The sequence below is a fragment of the Sparus aurata genome, chromosome 23 (assembly GCF_900880675.1).
Source record: "Sparus aurata chromosome 23, fSpaAur1.1, whole genome shotgun sequence".
NCBI classification, from domain to species: domain Eukaryota; kingdom Metazoa; phylum Chordata; class Actinopteri; order Spariformes; family Sparidae; genus Sparus; species Sparus aurata.
The window spans coordinates 3447565-3460300 of record NC_044209.1 but is presented as its reverse complement, the minus strand read 5'-3'; the positions used below and the strand labels follow the sequence as shown (position 1 = coordinate 3460300).

The window sequence follows — 12736 nt, the reverse complement described above, 5'->3', positions numbered from 1 at the left end:
CTGCAGATGTTTTACATAAAAATAAAATCACTTCTGAATAAAATGTTGTGTCTGACATTTCCACATCTAACACTATAGTTAATAATTAATTTATTGGAAACAAAAGTATTCTAAGTGGTAATTACCAAGCAATATCTTTGAAATGTCTTTGTAATTGCCCCCCAATTAACCACCCTATCTCTCTCTCTGTCTCTGTCAGACATACAGGCACAGTAATTAAATGCAGATACTTACATAAAACAATAAATGGGGTCCTGATCCGGGCTGGAACACCAGGTCAGTTGTCATGACAGAGGCTAAAGGTCTAAGATTAATATGCTGGGGACATTATCTTGTTCTGAGCACCAGCAAGACTATCGATTGGCCCTAATTGTAAATACTAACTTTGTTCCAAGTTATTAATCTATTTGCTATTATATTGTTGTCTCAAAATATAAAGAGTGACATTGAACTTGAGTGGTGTTAAATGAGACGCAATTATGAAGATGTATTTAATGGTAGCAAACAATTATTGGTGGCCAATAAGTATTTTAAAAAATGAAAATTGTTCCAAAAGTTTGACTGATTTGCTGAAACATGTATCAGTGACCTGCAGAAGAAAGAAACAAGCTTGAAATGAAGCTGCACCAACTCACTTCAGTTCAGGGAACTTAACCACAAACTAGAAAATTAAAATGTCATGATCAGCAGGAGTTTATCAGAAACCAGTTGGAAGTTTCCTGTAAATGTATTACGGCTATTTATTAACTGATGTTAGAAAATATGATTATGAAATCATGTTGTGGTGATTTTAAATCCATTTTGAGGTAATTTGGGGGTAATTTCCAAGACATTTCAAATATGTTGTTTGATAGATACCACCTTCTTACAATGAAAATAGTCAAATTAAGTTTACAGCACATAAAGGACATAATTCATACAGTGGTAGTCTAATGATAGCAAGATGCTGTTTTTGAGTTTTTATATCGTTTATTTTCGAACTTTTTATCGTGTTTATTCAGCCGTCCTTACTTTTCCCCACACTGAACAACTGAGACGCCACACTATGCCGGCAGGACGCCTCCTCTCAGCTCACTCCGATGCGCGTTCCCTACACCGGAAGTTCCAGTCAAGTCGTTAGCGTTCATGAGCACGGCTGGAGTGAACCGGCAAAGACGATACCGGGGAAAGAAGAGGAGCCGGTGGACGGTGGAACACCACACAATCCACGGAATGAAACATAGTGATATTTGTCTCTCAAACTTCTGCTGTTACTCGCTTGAAGGTAATTCATCTTATATATAATTCGTCGAATAATCAGCGGCGTTATGTGAATCGTTCTGATAGCGTCTTGCTAGCATTAGCTAGCTTGCACACGAAATTAGCCCAGAAGCGCTAACCAGTGTCGGTGCCCCGACAGCCGTAGTTAGCCAGCTAACATACAGCCTTTCGCCAGCTAACCTAAATACGTTTATTCAGACAATGATTGCATTAAGTCTGTGTAGCTGTTCGGTACCAGTTGGCAGACATTAGCGTAAACCGTCAGGAAAAGAAGCCCAAACAAAATGGTCGGCTAAGTTATCAAAGAATCAGTCGCTCGCTGACGTCGTTAGCAGTGATGTAAGCTAACGTGCTAATGTTAGCTTACTGTTTAGCTACGCCCATAGGCCCTTAAATTCCTTGACGAATAAGTAATGTCTGCTACATGTTTCATCTCTACTCAGAGCAAATAAGCAAGCAATATGACGTGAGGTTTATAATTTTTGTTCATTAGATTGTCGTTATCTCTTAGTTAGGAAGCAGTTTGAGGAAATAGGCCTAAGTTATCAAGCAACAAACGTTGAACATGTTTATCGGGTGCGTGAATGTTGTTTCACTTTAATTAGGATTGGTTGTTTAATTGTTTCAACGCATTTCCCCCACAGTTCCCTATTCCGCTCATCCACATACCAAGAGCCTGAAGTGTTGAGGGGCCCAGTCTATATCCGAGGAAGGGGGTCGTTGTGACTGTCCGCTCAATTGCCTGGGAAAGAGAGTCTGTTATTTCAGTCTGCCCGGTGTGACGGAAGAGGAGTGTGTGACCATAGTGTGTGAGCAGCTCTCCCTATGTGTGTCACAATGGGGGACATCAGTGACCTGGACCGACAGATAGAGCAGCTCAGACGCTGTGAGCTCATTAAGGAAAATGAAGTGAAAGCACTGTGTGCCAAGGCCAGGTAATGGATCAACTTGTACAGATGTTAAATGAATATATATATATATACATGTGTTTAGAATAAGTAAGTTGTATCCTACTTGCATACTACATTCAAATCTTGAATATAATTGTTAATTATCAACCGTAAAAGTAAATCATTGCTGTAACTTTGGTATGTCGCTGCCATACCACAGCACTCACAGCTCCCACCAGTTTGAGTGCAACACCTCTGTGGTAAATACAAATCCCAGGTGTGTCACAGATTATCAGATGTAATGTAGGTGCTAACTACGAACAAAACGAATGACATCAGAACAATGTGATGTGTTGAATACTTGTATGTTGAAGTAAACGCTGAATTTACATGGTGCAGAAACAAGTGACAGAGACACCATTCACCTTGTTACAAGATACTGTAGCTTAGTGTGTCATATAATGGGGAAACAGCACTATACTTGGCAAGTTAGCTCACTATAACAACTGTTATTATATAGGTTGTTTTAATACCCTTTAAAGTTATCAACATTTGGCCAACAACTGATTGTTTCTTTATAGATTGAGTTGGTTTCCCAATATTAATAATCTATATATGGTCTATATAATGTAAAAAAGTTCACAATGTCTGAGGGCCCAAAGTGATATCTTGCTTATGTTGCCAAAAGAATAAATAATTATCATAGATAACAAAAAAAAAACAGCACAAAAGTCCTCCCATTTGATAAGTCAGAACCAGAAAATGTTTGTCATTTTTGCTTGAAAAATGACTAAGACAATTGATAAATGATTGGCAATTAACCAGTTTTCTTTCAGCTAATTGACTCATTGGGCTAATCGTTGCAGCTCTATTACAAACAGGAAGTTGGCCACATTCAGTGTATTTTACAAGATTAGTGTTTACACAGACTAAAGCTTTGCTGCTGGCCATCTTTTTTTAATACAGGGGCAAAGATAAATAACTGTCTATAGATGTTTGTTTTTTTTACAGACTTTGATCATGTACTTGAATTGTGAACTCTGCTCTCTGGTATTGCAGTGTTATGTATTGGTTTGGAACTGATTATTGGTAGGCAGTCATCAAGTTACTTGAAGTGGATGATGCTGACTGATAAATGATATATCCAAATGGCTTTAATAGTTTGTATTAGTCTAAAGATGCACAGAAACGTCTAAAATGACTTCATTATTTAGGCGTTGCACATTAACAGAAAATCTGACATGGACATGAAACAAATTAAAATGTTACGTGTATTTTCAGAGAGATTCTGGTTGAAGAAAGCAACGTACAGAGAGTAGACTCTCCTGTCACAGTAAGTAACATTTTCTATTAGAGCCCTACTGATTTATTGGTCAGTCTGTATTGGCCTATCACAGATATCAATGTGGCCATACACATAAAAGTTGTAAATTATGCACGATAATGTCTTGTCTTTCTTTTTCTCCTAGGTGTGTGGTGATATACATGGTCAGTTCTATGACTTGAAAGAGCTGTTTAGAGTAAGTTTCTATCTTTTGTTACACATTGCCCATTGTAGACAGAGTTGTCGCATTTTTATTTGTCCATGCGGTGTATTTTACATTTTAAGTTGATTGGTGGTGCTGGACACATGTTTAATATTCTTAATGTACTTTGCTAAACACGAGTCCTAAAGGATGTGTCTGTACAGTTTTGTCACGATACCAAAATTATGACTTCGGTAAAATATCTGCCTAAAATATCTTGATACCGATACCGAAATGATACCACGACGGAAAACTAGAACATCATTAAAAGTAATGGAGTAGAATATCATATGACACAATGTTGAACTTAAAATGATTTATTTCATTTTATTAATTAAAACACTTCAAAAGTTAAAAATAAAAATATATATTTTGTAAGAGCTGCTGAGCTTTATAGCTTCTGTACCCAAGAAGACAAGTGTCTTCTTGTTTTGGTCATTTGTCTTGTTTGCTCTCGGAGATTATTAAATAACCTGATTTTTCTTTAAAAGCTCAGTGCTTGTAGTAGAAAAAAATTAACAGCACATTATCTACAATTTTATTCAGCATAAAAATAATGAACATGAATGACATTAACTGTAAGTCTGGCAATTCATAAAATAATATGATACTTCGTCCCACAAAGTGGAAATTTGCAATTTGCATTTCATATTGATAAAGTTCAAACCCTGGATTATTAGCCTGCAAACTACATAAGTGCACTAAAGTACAACACAAATGACCCAGACCTGGTGGAGGTCTGTGCTCTAATCAGACCATTTTCTAATAAGATAAATTACAATATATATTATAAATTATTGACAAAAATGTACATGCTATGATTGTATTACTAGTACTGATTGAAGATCATTTATAAGTGGTGTTGTTGATCAGCATACTTGTGAACACCATTGCATGTTCTGGTAAAGTTCATGTTCCCAGTGTGAACGTTGCGTTTGCATACAGAGATGTGTGTAACCACATCGGACCGTAAACAGTTCGCTTTACCCCCCGACTACCTCGTGCAACTCTGATGGTGAAAAAAGTTGGCTTGACTTCCATCCGGGGGATATTTAATGTTATCTATCGCTAACCTGCAGCTCTTTGAACTCTTTAAACAAGTCCGCATGTCTGTCAGCTGAGAGCGGCATGAGTGCTCCTGCCGACCGTCCTAGGCTTGCTGAAAAAGCAGACGCACGGAGCGAAATATGGAAATATTTCACTTACGTTGCCGACAGTAAGGGCAAGCCCACGGACACCACAAAGCCCGTCTGTAAACGATGCTTTAAATCTTTAATGACCAAAGGAGCCAACCCGTTTGACTCGCTCTGCTCTGTGACTGTCTGTCACTGTGAAACTACACCCACTCTGTCTGCAGGCAGTGATGAAGCAGAGAGAAGCTGCACACAGACATGCTGCCCCGCTGTCGCACAAAGTTCATAAAGTGCCGATACTAAAAAAACGTGAAAAAGTATTGTTTTTAACGGCTGGGTACCGCGGTACCTTTCTAGTATCTAGTTTTATTCCTATGTTCCAAGCACTATCTATCAACCTTGTTATGGTTCATACTATTTGGGACCAAGCAAGTGTTAGATTAACATGCCATTTTCAGCATGTATGTTGCAAGCTCACAGGTTGTTGTTGTTGTTGTTGTTTCCTGTGCGATTTTAAAGCTGTTACCTGAAGGTAGAGTAGTTTCATAATGTTGCTTTAAAATGTCCTATAATTCACTGCAGAGGGTATTATAACGTCTGGTTAACATCAGCACTGTTGTGAAATGCACACACAGGTCCGAAAAGTTATTATAATCCCACTGTTATGCAGACATGCTAACAGCAGTTGTTCTGTTGAATTTTGATAGACCCTTAGATAAGTCAACAGAATCCTTTACCCTGTTTGCTGCATTCGGCTGAACCTTAATCAAATTGGAGTGGAAAAGGGCGATGTTCTTTTTGGTTCAGAAGTCTTTGAGAATTTTTGTTGTGTGTGTGCCCACATCTCTTTGGGAATTTGAATAAACAGAGTCAGAAATACTATTGATCCCCAAGGGGAAATTGCTTGCATTACAGCTGCTCCCGCTCGAAGTCAAGAATATGCAGAAAAATAATAATTGTGATGAAAACTATATATCAGCAAGAACAACAAAACAAAAATACAAGATGTGCATTCTACTCGAATATGTCCATATATACAGAGTAATACACAATTCTACAGTTGAATATATATTGGTTATTGCAAATTGTTCCTTTATTATTGAGATAGAAATTGTTATTATTATTATTATTATTATTATTATTATTATTATTAGAGATAAACAAATTGCCCAGTGTCTGACACTCAGAGTGAGGACTTGAACAGTTTGATGGCCACATGCAGGAATGATTTCCTGTGTCGCTCTGTGGTGCATCTTGGTGGGATCAGTCTAGTGCTGAATGTGCTCCTGTGGCTGACCACCACGTCATGGAGTGGATGGGGGCCATTTTCCAAGATGACATGTAACTTGGACAGCAGTCCAGCTCCACTTCCAAAACGTCACTGGTGGATTAAGGTGACGATACGTTTTTGATTTCCTCCGGAGCTTGTAGGTCATGGCACCTGGTTGTTGGACGGAGTCTGTGATACAGGTCCTATCTGACTGAAAATAGTAGCAACATTGTTTGTAATGTTGATTTGCATAAAAGTCCCAGTACACAGTTAAATAACTTGTCTTAATCTTTCCACCTGACAGGTTGGTGGCGATGTCCCAGAGACAAATTATCTCTTCATGGGTGACTTTGTTGACAGAGGTTTCTACAGTGTGGAAACCTTCCTCCTGCTACTAGCTCTCAAGGTACACGCGGTTTGTCCTTTTCTCCCAGAGGTGAAAGGGTTACACTTTGAAAATAGATCAGATCTCTATACCTGTACTGCATGTTTTGTAATTAGATTCTCACATTGTTTTTTGCTGAGCTGTTAGCTTAATATTGCATTTTTTCAGGCTTATGAAATCCCCTGATCCCTGTTTATGTCTGCTGTTCTCCTCAGGTGCGTTATCCAGACAGGATAACCTTGATTCGGGGAAACCATGAGTCCCGGCAAATCACCCAGGTCTACGGCTTCTATGATGAGTGCTTACGCAAGTATGGCTCAGTCACCGTCTGGAGATACTGCACTGAGATATTCGACTACTTGTCCCTCTCTGCTATCATTGATGGAAAGGTGAGATACATTGTCCAGTAGTTCCTTTGAGTGTCGATGACAATGAAACTGCATGCTCTAAATCCTCTGATGCTTGACAGTTTGGCCAGTTGAGTGAGTTCTTGGTTTATGATATGACATCATATGAGATGTATCCAATGCATTCCTTTCTCTGTCCTTCAGATCTTTTGTGTGCATGGTGGCTTATCTCCATCAATCCAAACACTGGACCAGATCCGGACCATTGACAGAAAACAGGAAGTGCCCCATGATGGGCCAATGTGTGACCTTTTGTGGTCAGATCCTGAAGGTATAAAGGCTTCCTGTCAAGTCATTTAAACATTGCATTAGTCTGTATGCTTAGACATTTTTAAATAAATGGTACATAGCGAGATAAAAGGAAAAAACAGGTAGTAGTGGAGGAATTTTGTGTGGATAGACAATAATAGCGTTTATAGTCTACAATTGTCTGTCTCAAACATTGATGCCATGGCAGCTTTCCCCTGACTCATCTTCCCTCCCATAGACACCACAGGTTGGGGAGTGAGTCCTCGAGGTGCTGGCTACTTGTTTGGGAGCGACGTCGTGGCCCAGTTTAACGCTGCCAACGATATCCACATGATTTGCCGAGCACACCAGCTGGTCATGGAGGGCTACAAGTGGCACTTCAATGAGACAGTTCTCACTGTGTGGTCAGCACCCAACTACTGCTACAGGTGGGTATATAAAGTAATACTCAGTCTCTGTTTGAATGGACGTAATATCAGTGGCAAGAAGGTGATGTGGGGACCTCAATTTACTGGTCATTTGGTTGTATACACTCATCCTGCTTGCACTGTGGCTGATTCTGAAACTGCAGCAATGGTTAAGATGTTTCCCAGTGAACTCGCCACTCAGAGTTTTGCCATTATACCACTCAGACGCACCACTTTTGGTACAGTAACATTGATGGTAACAAAACATTAGCAGCACGTAGCACCAACAGGGAAGCAGAGCATTGTACTGCTTAACAACAAGATATTTTAGAAACCGAAAAGACACTTAAGAATATATACATCTGTTGAAGTTGCGCTATATTTAGAAATTTTTTGGTGCTTTACATTTCTGTCAGACAATCCTTTCCTTTGGGACTACATTCCCTTAACCTTTCAACATCTATATTCTTATGTATGCCTTTTTTAAGTGTGCCTTCTTTTAGGTGGCTAAAGTATGTCCTGCTATCGGTGCTGTTTAGCAGCACAATGCTCTGTTCCCTGTCAGTGCTACATGCTGCTTCTCCACACAGGGAGAGAGCCGGTCAAGTACTCATGAGGTCATGGTCATTTACAGCGTGTAATACACTGACTGGGATAAGTACCTCATAAACCCCACATCAAAAGACCCCAACTATCACTTCAGAATTGGATGTGAGGTGTCCTCTAGGTTTAATCTTGGGGTAAAAGTAAAGATTTGGTTAATAAACAACTTTTTAGCTAGTTTTGATTGTTATGCTTGTTTTTAATCAAAGTAACAACGGCCTAATAAGCTTTTTTTTCATTATACATGTCTCTGTCATTAAAGAACAATTTCAAACCACTAATCCTATCTCAACTTAAAGTTGTATTGATAGGAAAAGTCCTGCCTTCCTGTTACTGAAATAATTTCTGTGTTCAGTTTCAGACATCGCATATTAGAAGAAATCCCAACTAGACCTGTGAATTTGATTCTTTAGTCGACATTAGGGGTGTGACAAGATCTCGTGCCACGAGATCTCGCGAGATTAAACTCGACGATATTTCTCGTCGCGTGAAAAATTTGTCTCGCAAGATTTGTGAGCTATCCAAAATTCTATTTGTGAAATGTAGGGGCAGTAATGCGCCTTTGCTATGTCTAGCCTGCCAGAACCTAAAGAAGGAGAGGAGGAGAAGGAGGGGAAGCAGCAAGCAGCCAGAATGACATCGGAAAATACCGGTATTACCATTGAAGATGCCCCTGCCACTTTCAAATCGTTTGTTTGGCAGCACTTTGGGTACCCGGCAGAAATGATAAATGGCAGTAGAGTGACTGATAAGACACGGACAATTTGCAAGCATTGTGTGAAAATAATGCCATACACCGCGGCTAATACGAGCACGATGCAGAGACATATACAGCACCACCACAGCTCGGTACTCAAATCAACAACTGCACCTGTGAAGAAAACACTAACAAACTAGACAACGCTGTAGTTTTCTTAAAATCTCGTCTCGTCTCGTTCTCGTGAACCCAATATCATGTCTCGTCTCGTGAGCTGAGCGTATCGTCACACCCCTAGTCGACATGCTGAGAGGGTATACTCTATACACATTGGCACATGGTCAGGAAATTTTAAACGGATTGACATCAATGTAGGCTTGACACTGATGTGAGCCTCTCTACCAGTCACTGTGTCTATAGCATTTTAGTCATAATGTTTCAGTGTTCATGTTGTTCCTATCTTCATGGTCATAGCCCAGTCCATCAGTGGCACAGCCGATTTTGTTATTTTGTTTTTATGACAGGGTCTATGTCATCCTAACTTTGGATTCCCAACTTGGGACATTCCTTAGTCAGGAAGTGTCTGTAATACCTGAATTTCTCTCTTCCTGAATGCATTTTGGAAACATGTTTTTGTTATACCTTTTCAACTGGTGAGAAATCCCACTTAAGCTTGCAAAGATCAGGCTTTTGTGAACAATGGGAATGTTTACACTCTTTGATGTAGACGTAAGACCCGGCTGAACATAAGATAACATGATAAATAAGTAAGGAATTTGGGATGTGTACTATTAAAGGATATTTGATTACTGCACACAGTATCTGAGGGGGAGCCCGGCTCATTCCTATGAAGGCTGCTAACCTCCTGGCTATCACAATACCTGGATTGGCTACAGAGCTGGCTAACTTCTGGTTAAGCACCAGGCTTACTTGAATGGGGATAAAATAATTTAATCATACGAGCGCTCGTCAACGTCAGTCCGGGGGGGGAGACACGGACGTACGGACAGCCGGTCATCAACTCCGTCAGCCGGGGGACGGAGGGACGCTCATCGCCGTCAGCCGGGAGCTCCTAGCCGTCAACCGGGGGACGGCGGACGGACGGACGGACGGACGGATGGACGCTCGACACTGTCACGCGCGGAGTATAGCGGCGCTGACCGAGCGGTAGAGCGGCGCAGCGCCGCTGTTCCACCGTCTGGGGAGAACCCTGGGCATTTCTAACGGGTGTGCCTGCGTTTAGAAAAAACCTGTGTAAACCCGCTGATATGGTGGAAAAGCAGTACTACACAAAAAAGTCCTGCCTGTCATCCCAAACCCAACTAGGATAGGATTTCAGACTTGGAGAAGTTTGTACTTATACCCCTGATCTAGAAACAACATGTGTTGCTATGCCCTTTGAAGTCAGTTTCTGAATGTCCTAACCAGTTGTGTGTCTCTTTCCGGACAATCAGATGTGGCAATGTGGCGGCCATCTTGGAGCTGGATGAGCATCTACAGCGGGAGTTTATCATATTTGAGGCAGCACCACAAGAGACCAGAGGTATCCCCTCCAAGAAGCCAGTAGCCGACTATTTCCTGTGAAGTCTTTGAGCGGGCAGCCATGATGTGTCAAAATCTCCAGTTTCATCTCTCACAAGCCACCCTCCATCCTGCTGCTGGACAGTTCTGTCAGTCTGAACTCAGAGCAGTTAGACAGAAAACCTGCCAAACCCTGCGAAGCTCCAAACGGCTTCAGCCTGATGAGCTGGATTTTTGCCACACTGCCCAAGCCTGACAGAGCAGTCACTGTGAAAGGTGTAGGGGGTGAGGTGGATACTGGGCACATGACTGTTGTCACTTCTCCTTGGCTGTAGAGGATGGCCATTTTCTTTCTCCCCTCAGCCTCCTTCCATTTCAGTCTGTTCTCCTTTCTCATTCTCTGTAGATATGACACTGTCACTCTGACTTTACTTCCACCACTCTTGTAGTATGTTTTTCATGACAAACACTGTCATTTAGTTTTAGAAGTATTTGGAAGGAGGTAATTTTTTGTTTTGTTTCCAATAATATGCAGATGAGGAATTTTCAAAAGCTCATTTAAGGAATTCCTTCAATGCATACGTTGTCTTTGTTTTTGATTTTTTGTATAATTGTTGCTGCCATTATTAAATGCGAAATGACCTGTTCCTCTAGCCCTCTTTGCTCTTATGTTTCTGTTTTAACCTTCATCTGTCATGTGTGTCACTATTTAACATACCCAGTGCTGCTGCTTAGCACCATCACAAATAAATACCGGAAATGTAATGACTGGCCAACAGGAGTCACTATATTCACCATTGTTTGCTCTCTTAATTCCTTTTAATCTACAAATCTCTGTAGGTCTGTCATTTTTGATATTGTGAGAATAAAGTTTTTGTATCAATACTGATTTATTTTCAGGTGTGGTTTACTGACATGCATATTGACTAGAGATGCACCGATCGATCGGCAACCGATCGCAATCGGCCGATAATGCCCCTATCGGTTTTGATCGGAGTTCTCAAAATAGATCACATCAGGCCGATCAGATGACGTTTAAGTATAAAGACAGTGCATAAACTGCATGCAGGGAGGGAATTTCATGGCCGCCGTTGCCCCGCACTTTGGCCTTGATGCCCCGTGAAAAAAAACCTCATCGTACGGCCACAGTGGCCTCTGTGCCCCTGGCCCGGTCAGCGTAGCGGGCTTGTCCTGAATTACAGCCACCTGAGTGCACAGTAGTCACTCACAGTAACTTCAGTGAGTCCGCGGTTCGCGCAGGTGGAGTCTCATCATCACGATGATCTCACGTGAAAGCCTCTCAAACAGCAGCAGCGTCTCAAAACTGAACAACGAAAGTTACAGCACAGGTGCGAAGCGAGCGCAGCGTAACGATGATACGTAACTGACTTATGTGGTAGGATTTAGTCCGGTAAGGTTGAAAATATATTCACAGATTCGAACTTCCCGGATCAATAACTCATAAGTGAAACCTTGTTAAAACACAAACGACGGCTCTTTTCTACCGTAGTGAGGTAGACAACGAGCTACAACTGTATTTTCATCAAAACGAGCGTCTGGACATTAACTCTGGTCTGTATGTTCAGCCGTCTGTGAGACGAGGGCGCAGGGACCGTCTACAAAGTGCAACACCGAAAAGAGAAACTAGAAAAAATTCAATAACTTCAGTATTATTCAGAGTGTAGTGCCACCAAAATCACTCCACACATCAGTGGTATCCTGCTGGTTATTCTACATTTTTTTGTTTGGAAAAAATGTGCTTTGCCATAATTTTGGGGGAATTTCTATTTGGAGAAATATTCAATAACACTAATATTCAGTGGGGTGTCACAAAAATCACCTCACCCTAACCCTACTTAACAAAAACTACTTTTTAATGTAACTTTAACTTGATTTTGGTATAAAAAAATGTTTTAATACACAATCCATGTCTTATTATAAATTAGGATGTTATGGTATCAGTCTGAAAGGTAAATCAACACATTTTACCCAGTGGCCTTTGTGCCCTGTCATGTGGCTTTGGTGCCCCTAAAAAAAAAAAGTGAAGGCCAAATGGACTTGCCCCTAAAATGACAAAATTCCCACCCTGACTGCATTCCCACTAGTAAGCTACAGTTACTCTATGTAAGCTGAGTCCAAGTTGTCTCTAAGAGAGTCTCTAGAGTGTGAAATATTGCACATTGCCTCAGCCTGCAATAAAACGGTGGTCAATTCATGATACTTTCTCATCTCCTAATTTTTATACTTAATAATACAATGTCAATGTTGTGTAAGAAGAATCATTAATTAAATATATGAAAGTTACACAAGACAACAATATAGAAACATTTATGGATTTGACGCTGTGATCGGTGATCGGCAATATCGGGATCGGCAGATACTGCTTTT

General features: G+C 40.6%; 1 protein-coding gene across 1 annotated transcript; it reads left to right on the top strand.

Annotated features, from left to right (window-relative positions):
* The first annotated feature begins 1087 nt into the window (after positions 1–1087).
* LOC115575912 (serine/threonine-protein phosphatase 4 catalytic subunit B) lies at positions 1088–11237 on the top strand. Its single transcript, XM_030408332.1, has 9 exons — positions 1088–1264; positions 1905–2195; positions 3432–3483; positions 3620–3670; positions 6384–6485; positions 6680–6853; positions 7016–7142; positions 7359–7548; positions 10282–11237. Exons 2-9 carry the CDS (start codon positions 2086–2088, stop codon positions 10409–10411), a joined length of 936 nt encoding a protein of 311 aa, XP_030264192.1. The 5' UTR covers positions 1088–1264; positions 1905–2085; the 3' UTR covers positions 10412–11237.
* Positions 11238–12736: the final 1499 nt, after the last annotated feature.